This window comes from Dama dama, chromosome 22 (genome assembly GCF_033118175.1).
Source record: "Dama dama isolate Ldn47 chromosome 22, ASM3311817v1, whole genome shotgun sequence".
NCBI lineage: Eukaryota > Metazoa > Chordata > Mammalia > Artiodactyla > Cervidae > Dama > Dama dama.
In genome coordinates, this window is record NC_083702.1 from 11,379,087 (window position 1) to 11,398,368 (window position 19,282).

At 56.3% G+C, this 19,282-nt stretch overlaps 1 protein-coding gene and 1 pseudogene across 6 annotated transcripts in view; both read right to left on the reverse strand.

Annotated features, from left to right (window-relative positions):
• The window catches only part of CACNA1C (calcium voltage-gated channel subunit alpha1 C), a 379,681-nt gene that overhangs the window by 7,552 nt on the left and 352,847 nt on the right, over window positions 1-19,282 (reverse strand). For 4 of the 6 annotated variants that reach the window (XM_061124633.1, XM_061124631.1, XM_061124632.1 and 1 more), the window contains 12 exons: window positions 18,051-18,083; window positions 15,464-15,592; window positions 14,044-14,109; window positions 13,358-13,449; window positions 9,397-9,562; window positions 8,783-8,910; window positions 8,058-8,154; window positions 7,630-7,732; window positions 4,518-4,619; window positions 3,185-3,312; window positions 2,707-2,841; window positions 935-1,287 (listed from right to left, as the gene is read on the reverse strand). In XM_061124633.1, coding sequence (XP_060980616.1) covers window positions 935-1,287; window positions 2,707-2,841; window positions 3,185-3,312; window positions 4,518-4,619; window positions 7,630-7,732; window positions 8,058-8,154; window positions 8,783-8,910; window positions 9,397-9,562; window positions 13,358-13,449; window positions 14,044-14,109; window positions 15,464-15,592; window positions 18,051-18,083 — 1,532 coding nt within the window. The remainder of the gene's footprint in view (window positions 1-934; window positions 1,288-2,706; window positions 2,842-3,184; window positions 3,313-4,517; window positions 4,620-7,629; window positions 7,733-8,057; window positions 8,155-8,782; window positions 8,911-9,396; window positions 9,563-13,357; window positions 13,450-14,043; window positions 14,110-15,463; window positions 15,593-18,050; window positions 18,084-19,282) is intronic. The other 2 variants (XM_061124634.1, XM_061124635.1) reach the window with 1 other exon arrangement.
• Window positions 3,258-3,463, reverse strand: LOC133044117 (U2 spliceosomal RNA; annotated as a pseudogene).

The following is a 19,282-nucleotide window of genomic DNA, read 5'->3' on the forward strand; positions in this document are numbered from 1 at the left end:
GCCCTGACCTCCCCTGGAGGGGGTGCCCTCCCCCAGGTGAAGGACACATGAGATGGGAAGGCTCTTGCTGGCATGGGGGGTAGGGGGAGGGCATGGTGGGGCACACGAGGTGAGCTGGGGGTGGAGAGTCACAGCAGGTGGGCAGCACACCCTGGGGGCAGAGCTGGCCCGACCCCCACTCAGCGCTGAGCTTCAAGGGGAGGGATATGGCCCAGGGCTGGGGCCTTGGTTAACTCAGGCGTGGTGGTGAAGGGGGCACGGACACCAAGGCGGGGAGCCTGCTTCTGGAAGGGACGAAGGCTGCTCAGGACACTGGTTGGGGTTAGAGGTCACTTCTGGGCCCGACCTCCTGCTGGCACTGCTGTCCTGCTCGGGTGAAGCAGCCAGATCCCCCGGCAGTGGAACCCAGAGCTGCCAATGTAAATGCTGCCCGAGGCCCAGAGTGTGGGGTGGGCACCACCAGCCCAGCACATCCCAGCTGGGGGTCCCGGCTCAGCAGGGAGCAGAGAGTGGAAGGAGAGAAAGGCGGGGGGCTGGAGATGCTGGCAGGATGGCCAGGAATCGCCCCAATCTGGAGCAGAGCTGGCAAGCACTCCAGCAAAGGGCTTCCAGCCTCCAGAAGAGGGGCCCGTCCCGTTCTGGTTGGCCCCAAGGCCAGATTTGGGCAGAGACTTGAGGAGGGCCCAGGGGCCGGAGACTGCTGTGTCTCCAGGATGCGAACATCTCAGGGGTCGGGCCAGGGCTCCTCTGCCCCGTCTAGAGGCGGGCACCTCAGGACATGTGCTGGCCAGTGGGGCCGCGGTGCCTCCCTGAGCATCCACTTGCCCCCTGGCCAGGGTCCCGGCAGCAGCAGTGGTCCACCCCAGCTTGAGGGCCGAGCGGTGGATCTCCGGCCAAACACTCCTCCCCGAGTCCCTCTGTGCCCCCTGCTTACCTCTGTGAGCTGTGCCTCCACGCGGCCTCCTGCACCCGGATGGCAGGGGACAAGGGGGGCCCGCGGGCCTCCAAGGTGCTGACAGCACCGGAGTGGACAGCGGGGCAGGGGCGGCGGCCCAAGGCAGTGTTGTTGGCGTTGTTGATGTTGGCATTGGAGCCCGTGGATGAGTAGCTGCTGGGGGTGAAGGTGGAATCCACCAGCTTCTCGTGGGAGGGGGACTCGGTGTCCCCCTGGCTGTTGCCTGCCTTACTGATGTGCAGGGGGCGCTGGGTGGTGAAGGTCTGGGGGAAGGCACCCCGGCCGTCGCTGGGGTAGTAGCCCACGTGGTTGCCGAACAGGCCGCCAGCCCTCTGCGGGGGAAGAGAGACAGAGAGAGGGCGCTCTGTGAAGGCGCTGGCCCGCGGGGGAGGGAGGGAGCTCAACCGCGCTGGGCAGCACCCAGCCGACCCAGTCTCTCGCTCACGGGCCTGGCAGCTTGGAAGGGCCCAGGCAGTCCCCTGAGACCCCTGGGGGAACCACAGATGGAGGGGTGACAGGACCTCCTTCCAGGACCAATGGGATGGGGGGGCAGGTGCAGCGACTGTCTGGAATGGAGATCCTTCCCTGGGGTGGGCAGGCTCTTGGGAGCCAAGAGGGGGAGAAAGGGGCCAGAAGGTGCCAAGGGGATTGACAGACAGGGACCCGGCTGGCTCAGTGAGCTGGAAACTGCGCTGGCCAAGCAGTTCTGAGAATCACCACAGCAAGTACACCAACCAAGGCCTCCTTCCCTGGAGAGTCTTAGATTTAAAATCTGGAGTCCATGTTTCTCCCAGCTTCCCTCCCTGTCCTGGGCAAGGAGCCTCTGCCAGGAGACCTGGGGTCTCTCAGGTCACGCTGACACGCTAGCGTGTCCCTGAGCCATTCAGTGAGGGACCTTTCACAGTCATGGGGAGGAGAATGGCAAGGACAGGACGGCCTCAGGGTCCGGGCCCCTCTCACCCCGTGTTCCTGCCGCCTGGGAGCCTGGCGGGGCTGGGAGGGCAGGGTGAGCAGCTTTGGCTTAGATCTGGGTGGCAGTGTCTCATTCGCTGTAGGATTTTTAGCCGAGTGCCTTGGGGTTCGTGAAGAGGTCTGGGTACAAGGGCCTCAGGATCCCAGCGGGCTCTAGTTTTCACGGTTAGTACTGCTGGGAGCCTCAGTATCCAGCAAGGTGGGGGGCCGGAGGGGATGCTTGGGACTGGAGACCTCATGGTCCAAGTCCAGATCGCCACTGGCTTCCAGGTGCCTGCTGCCTGATACTGCATGTCTTCTGATTTTTGCAAGAGAGGCTGGAAGTCTAGATTTTTTGAATGTGCCATGCGTTCAAAGGTTGGCAGACAAAATAGGCCTGTGGCTGAAATGTGGCCCCAAGGCCACCACTTTGCAATGTGTAACGAAGAAGCATCTCCTCAGAAGCACTTCCTTAGGAAAATGGCTTCCTGCTCCTCCAGGGGATGCTCTGTGAGCTTGAGAAGGACTAGGCTTTGATGGAGGCTGAGGGAGGGGGGTGGGGAGAGCTGAGGGGAGTGGCAGGGGTGGGGTGGGGAAAGCTGAGAGGAATGGCAGGGGTGGGGTGGGGAGAGCTGGGAGGAGAGGCGAGGGGAGGAGAGGGGAGAGGGATGGGAGAACTCGGGGGACAGGGCTGGTTTTACCAAAGACCCAGGGCTTTTTCCTCGGGTTCAGGACACTCACCCTCCTGCCCCAAACCCAGCTTATGGAGGCTGTAGACTGCGGCCAGAGTGCCCACCTACCCTGAAGATGTCATCTTCCGAGGCTGCGGACACCGCCTCCTTCATGGCCTTGTCCAGCTCCTCCTCGGCGGTCAGGTCCCCAGAGATGGCCCGGCGGATCTCGGGCCCCAGGTCGTGCAGGGTGCGCAGGCCAGCCTGGGCCAAGGGGACAGGGCATGAGGGCCCAGGCGCCTACCCGACCCACCCCCACCTTCCCCTCTGCTTCTCCCCAAGGAGGCCAGCTCCGGGGGTCCACAGGGGGCGCAGGCACGTTGGGGGGCAGTCTCAGAGACGTCAGCAGACCCCCAGCCCTTCCCCCCACTCCCTGAGCTCAGGGGGACTGAGAGTCCAGGACTACAGAGGGCAGCGGGTGTACGAGGCAGGGTGGGAGGGAAGGGTCCCCCTGCAAGCTCGGAATTTCAGGAAGGGACCCGTGGGAGCTTGGGGCCTGGTGGAGGTGGGAGGAGGTGCCAGGCCTCCAGGGGCAAGGGCCCCTCACCTGCAGGGACAGGGCGTTCCTCTGGGAGGGCTTGCCCACCAGGCCTTGCTCTTTGCGCTTCTTGAACTTCCGGAAATACTCTTGAATCAGGAAAGTAGCGTAAAACTTGCCCACCGTGACCTCGTCATCTGAGAGCCAAGGGAGGACAGGGTTGGAGGTAAATGGGGGCTTGGACCCTGTCCGAGTGTCCTCAGCTTCTTAGGTTTTCTCAGTTTAACTTTTTTAAACTGATAAGAACAGATACAACACTTGATCTTAGTCAAAAGGTTGAGAAGCAATCAATTTAATTTTTTTGAGAAGACACTCTCCACGCACATGGTTGAAAAGGACAAAAATATACAAAAAGACCTGTGTACAGTGAAGGGTAGCCCTTCCACTCCCGTTTCCTTTCAGATAACCTTTCTCATTCATTTCCTGAGTATTTTCCCAGAGATTCTTTATGCAAATACTTTCTGCACGTAAGCAACTATATTCTTGCATGCATGCTCAGTTGCTTCAGTTGTGTCTAATTCTTTGTGGTCCTACGGACTGTAGCCCACCAGGCTCCTCTGTCCATGGGACTCTCCAGGCAAGAATACTGGAGTGGATAACCATTCCCTTCTCCAGGGGATCTTCCCAACCCAGAGATCATACCTGAGTCTCCTTCAGTTCCTACATTGCAAGGAGAGTCTTTACTGCTGAGCCACCAGGGAAGCCCCAAATATATTATTATCCTCTCCATTCTCACAGAAAAATTAGCATATCATCAAAATGATTTCCCACCTTGCTTTTAAAACCTAACTGAGCTTGTTAACTGACTATTCTGTGATCCCGAAGCTCCAGGTGCCCACAGCTTTGGGCACAATTGACCCTGAGCATTTATTCATTGAAAAACTTTGATTATATTGAGTCGGCCAGAAAGTTTGCTTGGGCTTTTCTGAAGGAGCATCTTACAGAAAAATCTGGATGAACTTTTCGGCCAATCCCACAATATATTTTGTATTAAAATGTTATATTTTAGTAATTGAATACGCAGGACAGCTAGACAGGGTCGTCAAGGAGGAACAAACAGGGGTCCCGGGAGCTCATAACCCGCCTCAGGAGGAATAAAAGAGGGGATCCCGGGGTTCTTCCTCCAGGGCCCTGTCATTCCCACAGCACCCAGCCGGGTGGGTTATAGGAAAGCCTCTACCTTGCAGTTTGCTTGAAGTTCTCCCAAACCTGCAGGGATCCAGGGGCCTGCCTGGCTTCCCCAGTGACCTCAGGCTAGGACCAGGCTCCAGTCGGAAGAGGCAGGTCTCCCGCAGGCTGAATGTGGGACCTGCATGTGCCCAGGACAGTGGGGGGTACTCACCTCCTGCGGGCGGCACCACTTGGTCCAGCAGCTTCATGCTGGTGCGTTTCCAGATCTTCTTGATGATGGCCCGCAGCTCCTCATTGGCCTGTTCCAGGTTCCCTGTGGGGGACGCAGGCTGACTGGCAGCTGTCCCCAGGGCCTCTGGTGGGCTGGGCTGGTCCCTGTGCGGGAGCCCACTTGGCTGCCCGAGGGCTCTGCCCAGTGGCCCTGAACGTGGGTTCTGTCTCTTCCTCTGCAGGTTCCCGCAGCCCACCTCCGTGCCCTCTTGGCCAGCTCTCCCCTGCTCCCTACCTACTGCTTGGCAGCCAGGGTGACCCTGCATCTCACTTGCGGCTTCTTCTCGTGGGGGCTGCGAGGGCCAGACTGAGCCCAATGGCGACCTGCCAGGAGGGCCACTGGGAGGAAGAGTGGTCCCCCTGCAGACCCGCGAGAGTGTCCATACCCGGGGGCCTCTGAGTTGAAGGCTTCTGTTGGGTCTCCTCCCGCAGAGGCAGCCAAACCTCGTGTGGAGCAGAAACCAGGAGACGGGGTCCTGAGATCGGGGGCCCCTAGGGGTCTACTTTCTCAGAGAGCTGAGGCCCACAGCTGTCAGAGGGTACTGGGAAGCTGGCTGGGGCCAGCACACCCTGGCTCCCGCCCACCACCACCAGTGCACATTCCCTGCATGGCCCCAGGACTGAACACGGGGTCTCACCCTGCGATCAGGTGATGTGATACGGTACATGGGCCCTGAGGACAGGGAGGTTGTTCGGGGGGCCTGGGCTTACCCCAGGAGCCCTTCACAAGGGGGGCGCTCTTGGGTGCAAACTCCTAGCTATAAAACACACACGTCCTGGGGATGTCAAGCACAGCATGGGAACTGCAGCAATATTGGGCTGTGTATCTGCAAGTTGCTTAGAGAGGATCTTAAAAGTCCCCATCACAAGAAAAAGATTGTAACCTTGTGAGGTGATGAGTGTTGTCTAAATGTGTGGTGGTTGTTTTGCAATATAAACAAATAACAGGATTGTTGTTTTGTTCACCTGAAACTAACGTAATGTTATATGTCACTTAGGCCTCAGCAAAAAACAGCACACAACAAAAAACAGACAAAAATCATGTGTGAAGTGGGCCAAAGACAAGGGAGGCCTCCTTGATTGCGTGGAGCTTGGGGCTGCAGCGGCCCAGCTGCAGCCGGTCTCAGTCTGTGGGGAGTGAGTCTTCTGACAGACAGCCTGAGTGGGCTGGAAGGGGAATCTCCCCTGAGCCCCGGGAAGAGGACCCGTCCTGGTCAACAGGTTGCTTTTGGCCTGGAGGCCCCTGAGCAGAGAAGTTGCTGCCTCGCGGCTGGACTCCAGACCTTCCGAGAGGGCGCCCACAGTGGCTGGGTGACGTGACTCGGCAGCGGGAGAGCAGGATGGGATGAGACGCCAGCCCTTTGCTGGCGGGTGAATTTCCTTTAATTCCTGGCTTGACTAGCTCCCACATGGCCAGCTTCTCTCTTGGTCTCAGAGTGCATTCCTTGGGATGGGCTGTGCGTGTCTGGCTCTTCGGCTGGGACCTGCTTCGGTCTGACGAGTATCTTGATGATGCTGACTCTGGGCTTCAGGCATCGGTGTTTTGCATTCTTCCACAGGATTAAAATGTACGTGCTTACTTTACATCAAGCCTTCAGGACCACAGCATGCTCCTTTCAAGAGTCTTCATTTCTTCCCTCCTTGGAAAAACAAACCTTCCCTCTTGGACAGAATTGTAATCACAGTCATTGTGGAAAGTTTGGGAAAGGGAAGAAGGTAAAAGAAGTGAACAGAAGTCACGGCCAGGTCCAACACTTGTGGCAACCACAGCTAACGTGTCAGCAAGCTTCCTTTGGAGCTCCTCTGGTCACACACACATGTACACCCAATATGTATCTGTTCCAGTCTTTTCTCAGCAGAAACAGGACTGTTCATGCTTATTCCAACTTGACTTATGGCCTTGGCCACTCTTCAGCCTGAGTTTCTTTTTATTGAGCAGCCAAACTTGAACTACTAAGAGTTTTTTTTTTTTTTAATATTAGCTCCTAATTTTGACATGGGTCTTGATGACCCTATTCTTGTTCTTCATCATGGGTATTTCTGTCATTTTGTGGGGGGATTTAGTTGAGGGAAGGCACCTCTTGGCTTGTCCACTGAACTGAGTGCCACACATCACCGCCTGCTTGTTTCACAAAGAAACTGAGGTGGAGAGAGTGTCATGTGTTATCACAGTCTAGCCCCCTTGTCCTCCCATCCAGGGCTCCTCTGGGAGATGGGGTGGGCAGCCTGAGACTCAGATCCAAAGGTCTGAAGGGAAAAACGACACCTCCGGGTTTTCTCTAGTGACTGTGCTGCTGGGTTTCAGACTTTGCTCAGGTGACCCATGCATGCGGCTGGCATGGGATGCAGACTCAGCGTTCAGGGCAGGTGCTGGGACTCCATCTCAAGCACGCCCCAGCTCCAAGAGTTGCTGCAGGAGGCTGGGAGCAGCTGCAGCTCCCTAGGTGCACCTCTGCCCTCCCAGGTCAGTTCTGACACCAATCGGCCACGAAGACGGCGGGTCAGCACAGCCCAGCTGCTCCTGGCCACGGGCTGCTGTGGTACAAACCAGAAGACGGTCCCTGCCTCCAAGTGACCTGGCCCCGAACAAGTGCAGGGGGCTCTGACCCCACCTGCCGGCTGGCTGGGCACCTGTATGTGGGCGGGTCCGTGCTGACCTGGACCACGGCCACGTCCACTGTGACCCCTTCCTGACGAGACAAGGGTTTACTCTGCAGGGAAAGCTGAACATCTGAGATCCACCTGCAGCCGGTAGAGCCCCACGGTGCAAAGGCTCGGCCCGCTTCAGGAAGCGCTCACCTCCTGCCGTCTGAGCTTCACCTGAAGGGTCACTGGGAGAGTCTCTAAAAGTTACAGGCAAGGAGGCCACTCAAGGAACAAAGGCCGCCTGAGCAGGCCTGGTCCTGCTAATGTCCCCGGGGCAGGGGGGTGGAGGAGGATCACGCTGGGCTGCAGCTCTGACACCCCAAGGGCGGGAGGCCCTGGGATACCGCAGGCGCCGAACTCTGCTCTGGCTGGTCCACTAGGGCTCCCGGACACCCCCATGACCTTACCTTCTGTCTTGATCCTCAGGGCCGTCCGGACCAGGGCAAACAGCGTGGCGTTGAACATGACGGTCCCGTCGCTGTTCAGGGGCATGTTCATGGAGACTAGGCGCTGGGGAGGGGGCGCAGCGTCAGCACAGCCACCGGTTCTCGAAGGACCCGCCTGTGGAACCCCTGAGGTACCTCCAAGGCAGGAGGATGTGGGAGTGGGGTGGGGGGAGCCTCAAAACATGTGTGCACGTCAACCCAGGGTTCCTTCACTATCTGAGGATGTATATGCAGCAGGAAGGAGCCCCAATGCCTGTTTTGGCTCAATCCTTTCTTTAGGCTCATGAAGACTACCCTCATCCCCGTAGAGGCTCACTGGCCTGCCAGGGGTACCCGGAGGTGTCTCGCCCCCCATGCTGTGTCTCCCATGAGCCCAGTCCATCTCTTACTTTGCAAGCCACGCGGTGAGGGCACAGCTTCCCAAAACCCAGGGGGGGCTGAATCCGTCGGAGCAGGGTCACCACATCCAGGTGTTTGATGCGTCCCCTGGAAGAGGCAGGAGAGGAGGAAAGGTCAGGGGGAAGGCCTAGGCCAGCAGCCCAGGATGCCTGTGACCAAGGGTGGGGTCTCCTGTGGGAGGAACTCTCCACAGCTGGACCCTAGTGATCAAACTGGTGCCGAGCTGTAGAACTGGGTGGTAAAACTCCAAAAACAATCTACATGTTTAGATTTCTAAGGAGCAATTTTCCATCAGTGCTATATTTCAGTAGGCAATGAAAGGTGGAAGGGATTTTAGCAGGCAATGAAATTCTCAGTATTTACTGCTGCTTTTATCAACCAACCATCTGACCATCTCACATTTTCCTGAGAGTCAACCAAACATGATGGCTGGACTGATGGAGTGTGGCAGGGATACAGCCAGGCCCTGCCCGGCCCAGACGTCCTGACTCAAGTACATACTGGTTGCTGCAACACCAGGACCGCCTGCCTGTTCAACGGAAAATAGCTGACATGGTCTTGACTCAGCCTAAGGCCTCCTATTGCTGGCCCTTGACCCTTGGCCCTGGCATCCTGTGCAGGTCAGGATTTGCAGTGGGTCCGCCCAGTGCTAACCCGTTTCGACCCTCTTTCCCACATGTGGGCTGGGGGCTCGGGTTTCCCCCTGGGCACTCACTTGGCTTCGGGGTCGTACTCCGCCCAGATTCTCTTAAACTCGTCCAGGTGGTGGGGACCCAGGATGGACCAGTCCCTCGTCAGGTAGTCAAAGTTGTCCATGATGACGGCTACGAAGAGGTTGATGATCTGCAGAGGATGGGCGCGGAGAGCTGCCTCAGTGACCCTTCCTGCACATGGGGCTGTCAGGGCCACGTGCTTGGAGGCCAGCGTTCCTGAAAGGCCAGCCACATGGCACCATGGAAACACTGGCCCCCGGGACGTGGCTCTCTTGACTGAGGACCTGACCAGCTCCCCTCAGTGATGTGGCATGAACCCCACTGTGGGCTGGCAGCTTCCCCTCACACCCAGCTGCCTGGTGGGGCTGCCAAGGACAGGGGACACTGTCCACCACCCTTCCCTCGCTCCTCATCAAAGTGCCAGAGATGCTGAAGCGGCCTCCTGTCCTCGGGGAGGAAGGCAGGAGCCAAGAATGGGCGAGAAGGGTATGGCTGAGCTCACCCGGCCCAGCTCCTGCCCCTCCCAGCGTGTTGGACTGTTCCGGAGACGCAGCCTTGCCAGCCTGGCCGGGACCACACGCCCAGCACCCGAGGCTGCCGGGCCCACCCCGCTCACCAGGAAGGCGCAGAGCATGTAGAAGCTGATGAAGTAGAACACGGCAAAGCTGCTGCCGCAGGGCGTCTCCCCCTCCGTGCTGTTGCCCGGCTCTGACTCGGGGGCGCACTTCTTGCCGGGCATGCAGGCCAGCATGATGTCCTGCCAGGCCTCCCCGGTGGCGCACCTGCGAGAGACCACGCCCAGAGCGGCTCACACAGCCCTCCTCCTGGGGGAACCACTAAATTGGGTCTGGGGCTTCTCAGTCCCCCAGTGCTGGAGTATCCACAGAATATGAAGACATACAACACTGTCTGCACGCCTGAAAGTTTTCTGGGAAAGGGAACAGATCGCATCTTTTCTGAAAAGCCCCTCTTTCTGCAATCCCTGTTAAGTGCTGAGATTTAGCCATCTGGATGCATTTTAGTTCTGGTTCAGTCACCCTGTGTAGCGGGTGCCCTGTATTCCATTAAAGCCCAAGTGATGAGGCTTTTCCTTCCTGCGCTGCCACCAGGGAGCCTGCAGCCACCACGCAGGGCCTTTGTGGGAGCCGGCTTCCAGGTGGACTCGCCAGTGGACAGCAGGTGGGTCCTCCCGATGCTTGACCCTGCTTGTTATCCAAGCGTCCGTCCGATTCAGGCTCTGGCATTAGGCAGGAGAGACACCACCGCTCTACAAATGTGCCGGCTCTTTCCTCAGCTTCACTGGGGCCTGACAGACAAGCCAGACTGTGAGCTGGAGTGCAGATCACAACGATCTGATGTGCATGCCCATCAGAAAGGGCTCCTCCCCCTGATAACACACCCATCCCTTGCAGGTTTATCTTTTATTGTTGGTGAGAACATTTAAGTTCTACTGTCTTAGCAAGTCTCAGTGATAGGATCCGAGTCATCAACTACAGTCACCATTTTACAGGTTGGACCTTAGACCTCACTCATCTGACAGCTGAGAGTTTGTGCTTTTTACTAGTCCCTCCCCCCTCCCCCCCCACCCCCTGCCCCTCCATTCCTTCCTCTTCTTTTCTGAGTTTAGATGCGTCAACTCTTGGTATTAGTGAATTTTAAAAAATATCGTTTATGCGATGGGTATGAAATAAAAATTTACTGCTGTTTTAATTTGGTTTTAAGATGATGAGAAATTTTATTTCATCTGCTGAAACAGCAGGTGTTTGCCGTCTGCCTCCTCGGCTATCTGTCTTTCTGTTCATTTGTGGCATCTTCATACATTCTTTATACGAATCCTCTGTCAGTTACACACCTCACAAGCAATGTCTTCCATTCTGTGGCTCGTTCCCAGCTCCACTAATGGTGTATTATAAAGAATAGAAGTTTTAAATTTCAGTGTGGTCAAATTGTTATTTTTCTTTAGTTTTTTGCTTTTTTGCATCATGTCTGAAAAATCCTGCTGTATTCTAGGTTGTAAAAATATTCTTCTATATGTTCTAAAAGGTCCAAAATTTTGCTTTTCATAATAATTTCATAATAACCCTTACTATGAAATTTATTTTGGGGTTCCATAGGAGATAGAAATATGCTTCATCTTCTCCTGTCCAGGTAACCAAATTAAAAAAAAAATTTATGTATTTATTATTGGTTGCGCTGGGAGAAAGTGAAAAGCAAGGGAATTCCAGAAAACATCTACTTCTGCTTCATTGACTATGCTAAAGCCTTTGACTGTGTGGATCACAACAAACTGGAAAATTCTGAAAGAGATGGGAATACCAGACCACCTTACCTGCCTCCTGAGAAACTTGCATGCAGGGCAAGAAGCAACAGTTGGAACCGGACATGGAACAATGGACTGGTTCCAAATTGGGAAAGGAGTACGTCAAGTGTGTATACTGTCACCCTGCTTATTTAACTTATATACAGAGTACATCAAGTGAAATGCCAGGCTGGATGAATCACAAGCTAGAATTAAGATTTCCGGGAGAAACATCAACAACCTCAGATATGCAGGTGATACCACTCTAATGACAGAAAGCCAAGAGGAACTAAAGAGCCTCTCAATGAGGGTGAAAGAGGAGCGAGAAAAAGCTGGTTTAAAACTCAACATTGAAAAAACTAAGATCATGGCATCTGGTCCCATCACTTCATGACAAACAGAGGGGGAAAAGTGGAAGCAGTGACAAGATTTTATTTTTCTGGGCTCCAAAATCACTGCAGATGGTGACTGCAGCCATGAAATTAAAAGATGCTTGCTCCTTGAAAGAAAAGCTATGACAAACCTAGACAGCATATTAAAAAGCAGAGACATTACTTTGCCAACAAAGGTCCATATAGTCAAAGCTGTTATGCTTTTTCCAGTAGTCATGTACGGATGTCAGAGTTGGACCATAAAGAAGGCTTAGTGCCGAATAAGTGATGCTTTTGAACTTTGGTGTCGGAGAAGACTCTTGAGAGTCCCGTGGATAGCAAGGAGATCAAACCAGTCAATCCTAAAGGAAATCAGTCCTGAATATTCATTGGAAGGACTGATGCTGAAGCTGAAACTCCAATACTTTGGCCACCTGATGTGAAGAACTGACTCATTGGAAAAGACCCTGATCCTGAGAAAGATTGAGGGCAAGAGGAGAGGGGGAGGGCAGAGGATGAGATGGTGGGATGCCATCACGGACTCAACGGATAGGAGTTTGAGCAAACTCTGGGAGATGGTGAAGGGCAGGGAAGCCTGACGTGCTGCAGTCCATGGGGTCGCAAAGAATCTGACATGACTGAGCGACTGAACGACAACAATGATTTTGACCAAGTACCTCCTGTAAGTGGAATCGTACAGGAAACCTGGCCTTTTATGACTTGTTTCACTGAGCATCATGGCCTCAAGATTCGTCTATGTCATAGCAGGAGTCAGAACTTCCTTCCTTTTTAAGGCTGAATCACGTTCCGCTGTGTTGTAACCACATTGTGCTCATCCATTCTTCTCTCGAAGGACCTGAAGTTGCTGACAAGCTGTAGCTACTGTGAATGCTGCTGCCATGAAGATAAGGGTGCAGGTATCTCTTTGATACCGTGCTTTCGATTATTTTAGGTATTAGTATATACTCACATGTGGAATTGCTGGGTCATACGGAATTTTTAATCTATTTTTGATATTTTGAGGAACCATAATACTGTTCCTCCACAGTGGCTGTTGTCATTTTACATTCTCACTAGGATTGCACAGATGTTCCAATATCTCCACCCCCTCAGCAGGACTTGTCCTCTCATAGTAGCCATCCTGATGGTGTGGGATGGTGTCTCACTGTAGTTTTAATTTGCATATCTCTGATGATTCGTGATGTTGAACATTTTTCATGTGCTCATTGGTCATTCACATATCTTCTTTGGAGCAATACTCAACTTCTCTGCTCATTTTTAAGTTGGACTGTTTCTCGTTGTCTTCGGCAATCCATTTCTTTGGCATTTAATTCTGTTTCTTCTCGAATTCTTACCCTCTGGTTTACTTTTCTCGTCTTATTACATGGGATAAAACTTGTAGTATCATGTTGAGACAGTGATGGTGTATGAGCTCATCTATTATATTTATGGATTAGCTACTGCCTGATATGGATGGAATGTTTGTGTCCCCTCAGAATTCGCATGTAGCAGCCCCAAACATCAGTGTGACAGTGCTGGCAGGCACTTAGGTTTAGAACAGGTCGTTGGGCTGGGGGTGTGTGGTGAGAGCAGCATCTTTATAACAGGAAAGAGACGCGCTCTCCTCTCTCCCCACGGAGCGGGGACACAGGGATCAGGACATTGTCTGCTGCCCAGGAAGAGGCTCCCACCAGGATGGGAATCATTGGTAACCCTGACCTTGACCTTCCAGCCTCCAGAAATGTGAGGAAAAAATGCCTGCTGTTTGTACCTCTCCATCCGTCCGTGGCATTTGTTATGGCAGGATGCCCAGACAAGAACATTATCTGTACATGAAAGAGGTTGTCTTCCTTTTTTAAATATTTATTTATTTGGCTGCACCAGGCCTTGGCTGTCAGAAAACCCACCTGAAGAGGAGCAGCACAGCCTGGGGGAAGGTCTGGAAGTTGTTGTTCCTGTTGATCTCTGTCGTGTCATTCAGGGCAATTTTCCCAAACACCTGGCAGGAGAGAGGATGGGATCAGTGAGCCGTGGACACAGTGGTTGTGGTTCCCACTCAGCATCCAATGGTCTTTTCAGGGGTCATAGCTGACCCTGGACAGCCTGGCTCATAAGCTGAACAAAGTCCCCTTTGGGACCCAGAGGGCCTCATGGGGGCAGGCACCTGCTGCCTTGTCCAGCCCCCATCCCAGCCCCCCACTTTGGGCAAACATTCAAGAATAGCACCCCCAGCCCTCGGGAGGGGCCCTGGGAGAGCGGGTAGAGGCGGAGACCGCGACTGTGTGTCCGCGCAGGGGCAAGGCTCACTGGCCTTCCTCTTTCTCTTTTGGCTGCAGATTCTTGACAACATTTTCTTTTCTCTTAAAATAAAACTTCAGTGAGGAATAATTAACAATTCATTGTGTAACTTGGGGGAGTTTCTCCCTATAGAGAGTGGAACCCAGGCCGGGGGCCACGGGGAGAGAGGGTCTCTTAGCTGTGCACCCACAGGACACCATGTGGGTGGGAGGAGAAGTGACACTTCCGGTGACCTCTTTGACCCCAGAAGAGGGGCATCAGGGGAAGTGGGCTGGAGGCTAGAAGCCCGTCCTACCTGCATCCCGATCACGGCGTAGATGAAAAACAGCATCACGATCAGGAGGGCCACATAGGGTAGGGCCTGCGGGACATGCATGTGTAAGGCTGGTTGCGGGACCCCTCCCTGCGGCAGCATTTCTGCAGCCACCAGCTGCTGCCAGGCTCAGGGGGCACTTCCAGAAGCCCCACGGATGTTTTGGGTACTGAGGGGAGCCTGAGTCTGGTTTTGACCCCACCCCTCCCCATGGTTTCAGGCACCTGAGATCTGGGGCGAGGGACCCAAAAAACTGGGCACTGAGCTTGAGACAGCATGATGCTCCCTCGGCAGAAACAATCTAGAGTGAGCACAAAGCCCTCCTGCCACCCACATGTCCTCATGCAGCCGGAGGGCCGGGGGGATACCCACCAGTCCCCACCACAGCTGTAAGCTGTTCCCCAGGTGGAGCAAAGGCAGGACCAAGGGGCCCTAAACAAGACAAGACCCTAGTTCAAGCCTGCTTCCTGGGTGGGCTTAACCTCTCTGAGCCTCAGTGTCCTTACCTGAGAAATGGGAGGAGGAGTAGTGACCTCAGGGATTTGGGGGGCTGGCTGACTTAAGGCTCACAAAATGCTCAGGCAGCACTGGCCTGTGGTTGGTCCCTGCATCTTACTTGCTCAGTGTCCCTGCCTCCTCCTGGGGAGGCCTTGGGCTTGCAGAGCATGGACAGAGCCCACACACCTCCAGGTGGTGCCTCAGGCCCATGGAGTGTCCGTCCACCTTCAGGCCTGCTCCTCAGCCCCCTTGCCAGCCCAGAAACTGTTGGGGGTGGGTGAGTTTGTGAGGCCTGCAGTCACCCGTGGCTCTTGGACGCTGGGGTAGGCCCAGGCCAGACCCCCACTGAGACCACTCAGATCCCTGGAGCAGATGGCTGGGAGGGAGTGGGGAGGCACCTGTCCTGGTGGGTGGGGTGGAGTGCCCCGACAGCCCAGCCTCTTCCTCTGGCTGCAACTTCAGTCCTACACATTTGGGTCAGGACCCACCCCGATCCTGTCCCTGGGCCCCTCCACACTGGGGATCTCTGTCTCAGGAAACCTGCAGTCAGGAGTTTCAGGTACAGGGGTCACTACGCCAGCGTCTTCAGGAAGTTCGGGGACCTAACAACTGTGCTTCTTCCAACCTCAGACATGTATGAGACTCGTTAGAGAGGACAGGGCCAGGGCCAGCTATCCCACTTTTAGGAGGAAGTGACTCTTGGGAGCAGAGATCAACCCTGCAGTTGGCAGCCCTGAGGCCCCTTGGGGATACCAGGTCCTAGGTGGTCTGGTGAAGTCTGTAAGTGGGTGTGATGAGCAGACCCTGCTGGACCGCCTCTGGGAGGGGGTGACTGCCCCATGCTGATGCTAAGCTGGGAGCACCGTCTGGGAGGATCTGGGGTGGGGTGGGCAGGGCTGGCTACCTGGAAGGACTTGATGAAGGTCCACAGCAGTGTCCGGATGCCCTCCCCGCGGCTCAGCAGCTTGACCAGACGCATGACCCGGAAGAGGCGGAAGAAGGTGATGGAGATGCGAGAGTTCTCCTCCGCGTTCTGGGGCCGTTAACACAGCAGTTACCAGGTGGGTGGGCGGGCGAGGCTGCTCGGCACGGCCCGGGGTGAGGGTAGAGGCGAGCGGGGTGGTGGGCTGCACTAGACTCTCAGGCGCCCAGGGGTGGGCGGGCCAGCCCCTGGCCTTGGCAGCGCCCAGCAGTGCCCTGGCCCCGATCGTCTCCCCCAGCACCCCTAATCTTCCCCACCTCCTTGGGGGGGGTGATTCTGTAGGAATTCCATCTGCTTTGAGATCTAGGCTGAGAACCACCCCAGGGGCCCCAGCCTCCCTCCTGCCCGGCCCGGCTCAGGGTCCTTCATTCCCAGTGGGACCGGCTCTCTGCCAGGTGGCACTGGGGTCCTGGTGGGTGGGTGGGCTGTCCACGGAGGGGTCTTGCTCCCTGGCTGCCCAGACTCAGCACTCTAGGTGTCATCTCCCCCACTTTCCACGGCCCCCCCGCCCAGGCTGCAGGCTGCCCCGGGGTGTTGGTGCTGGGACCAGGCCTAGCTGCCCCCCTACTGCCCTCCACCCACCTTGGGCCTGGGTTTTAGGCTGCAGACCTGAAGGGTAGGGGGCACGGGCTGGGTGGGCCAGGGCAGAAAGAGTGAGCCCTGGATGAGTCCGGCCTGGGTGTGAGGGGACCAAGGGGCCCTGTTCAGGGTGTCCTGGAGGGGGCGGGGGCCAGAGCCAGCAGGCACCTGGCCAGGTCTAGGGACAAGACCGGCTGCCCTGTCACTGTCTGCCTCCAGACCTCAGGGCACTCAGCACAGACAGACCCCTGACCCCCCCCCCCCCCGCCCACACGGGACAGAGAGCTGGGGGTGCTGGCCCCGGGAGCTGGCTGGCTCCCAGCCCTAGTACAGCCCCCAGCCCTGTGGCACCGGGAGAGAAGGGACCTTTGGGCTTCCTGTTACTGCTCCTGCCGCAGGGCCCCTGCTTGGAGGGGTCTCTGGGTTGTTGCTGGGCCCTGTGTGGCCCCCGCTTCTCAACTCCCAGCTCCTTTGGCTTTACTTCTAACCGTCTCCAGGTCAGATCGGGTCTGACAACAACCATGAAAATCCCACCAGCACGGGAGCCCTCACGTCCCCTGTGTCTAACCCTGCAGCTGCTCCAGGGGCCTCTCCTTTCACCTCCAACACAACAGGACACCCCCAAGGGGCAGGTTTTTGCACGTACCAGCACACCCTGCTCTGCCCTGGAGAGGCACACCTGCCCTTCTCTTTCTGAACCAAAGCTGCTCTCCAGGCAGGGCCGGGCTGGGAAGAGCTGGCAGCAGGCCGCCCCCACCCCCCCAACATAGGAAACCACCTGCTTGTGTGGTTTGAAGTCTTTGATGCCCTTCCTCTTTGCATTTCTATCATCTATGTACCTACTTGAAGTTCCACTTTCTCTCCTTAAAAGGAGATTGTGCCCACCAGAGGAAGGTGCAGAGGAGGCTCAGGGCTTTGTAACTCAGCCGTCGGCCCCCCGTGACTCTCAGGAAGAGAGGAAGAAGAAAGCACCAACTCACATGGAGCCTCAGCTGTGCAACGAGTTTGGGAAGTGGGTGCCGCAGGGGCATCAACATCTGACTTGTTAAACAGCCACACTCGAGCTTGCAGCCTGAGTGGTCCTGGGTGCCCAACGCTGCAGGTGCCCAATGCTCTACTGACCAGGCGAGGGGGCAGGACGCCCAGGGTCAGCTCTTCCAGCCATGGGCATGGGCTTTGTCAGGGAACGCCACCCTGGGTCTTGCCTCATCTGCTCACTTCGGGGCCTGGGGAATCAACCCACACTCCAGTCCTTCTACAAACTCACAGTCGTTCCACGTATGAAGTCTCACTGCAGCCTCTTGGAGACAGCTGTTCCAAGGTGACTTCAAGGTCACTCAGAATGGCTGCTCTCTCACTTTAGCCAAAGACTCCTGCCGCAGGAGTGGCCCTGACCATGTGGCCTGCCTCAGGGACGCAGGCATGTGGCTCAGCTCTGATGCCTCTCATAGGTAAGGACCCCACCTTAACCTCTCGCTGGGGCCTCGATCAGAGATCCCAGGAGCTGGTGACCAGGAGGGACCCACGGCCTCTCCACCTCCACTACATCACCTCTCCTTCCTCTTTCCCAGGGGCCTCGCCATGGCACCGGCTGTTCTGTGCAAACCCTACATCAGATTAAGGTTGGAGATGCCAACGAGCAGGGTCCTCAGGATGTTTAACAGGAACTGGCCCTCTGGTCTGATTCTCTCCCAGTGGCTTTTCAGACGGTCAAGGTCACAGTGAACTGCCACCCACAGGAAAGCTCACGGACGAAACATCACACCAACAGCACTGACAGCTCGCAGACCAGGCAGGCAAGGCGCATGGCAGACACGGGTGGGTGACATGCATCGGGGCCGGGCTCCGAGACGCCGGGGGTTGGGGGGGCAGTGGGGACGTTGGGGGGGGTCACAGAAGCTGAGAGCGTGGTCTGGAGGCTTGGTCTTACCATAAAGGGAGAGCATTGGGTATGTTCAGCTGGCTTTAAAGAAAGGCAGACAGAGATAAGCTGTAATGAGTCTCCCATGAAGAGGCCCGCATTCCAGGTCTCGGCGACACAGGAGCAACCCAGCGGCAGCAGAGGGCAGGAGGGCCAGGCGCGGGGCCCAGGCCTGGCAGGCGCAGGGCGTGACCGCCACCAGCTCCCACCCAGCCAGGCTCTCGGGTGTTCTGCCCGGAACCATCTCTGGTGGCAGACTGACTAATTCACACTCGTTATCGCTGAGGTCTTCTGGATTTTGAAGGTGGATTTTGTTTGTTTTTAATCAGCCCTGTGTCCTGAGACAGCCTCCAGGGGCTGGCACTGCACACACTTACCCAGCACTGCCAGCGGAAGCTGAAAGGCCTCGCCTGTGCCCCGGCCGCTTTCGGCCCACAGGTATTTGAGCAATGGAGCCCCGGGGCGGTGACCCTCCAGGTTCCAGGGAGGACCAAGGTTTGGGTACCCCCTGTGCGGTAGGGCCAGCCTTCGAGCTGAGGTTCCTGGTCCCCGGGTGTGGACTGTGGTCACAGGCATGAGATAACGAGTGTGGACTTGGTTTTTAAATTTGAAAGCCCTGCACATAATTGAGGACATTAGTGTTAATGCCCTGGGAAGCTGTCCTCACAGGTCTGTCCGGGGACTCGTTCGGGGGCTGGGGACTGGCCGCAGGCGAGCATTCCCGGCAGCCCAGAGCTGCACCCGGGGAGGCACCCTGCCCTTTGGCCCCTGGACAGTCCTGGCGCTCAGAGCCGCCGACTCCACCTTCACTCCACCTCCACAGCCGCCCTCCACTGTCAGAGGGTTGCTCCTGTGTTTAGTTCTCAAGGTACAAACAAGGACAACGTATAATAGGGCTTCTGAAGGACGGAATTGTGCACAACCAGACATTTGCTCGCAGGCTGAAAATTCTTCTTTGGTAATAGATTTCTCAGCAAATTCCTTTTTCCCCAAAGCAAGTTGGGAGGTGTCCTTTTTGCGGACTGGTGGGGACACAGGGTGAGGGACGGGAGGAGGAGGGAAGAGAGAGGACGCCTCTCTGGTCACTTATGGACCACAGTCGAGAGCCGTCCCTGCTCCCTGAGGGGCACTGGCTGCCAGGTCCACCCATGTGCCTGGAGGGGGCGCGTGTCTAGGACGTGGCCAGCAGGCCAGGACAGAACACGGAGACGACACAGACACACATGCACACATATGCACGC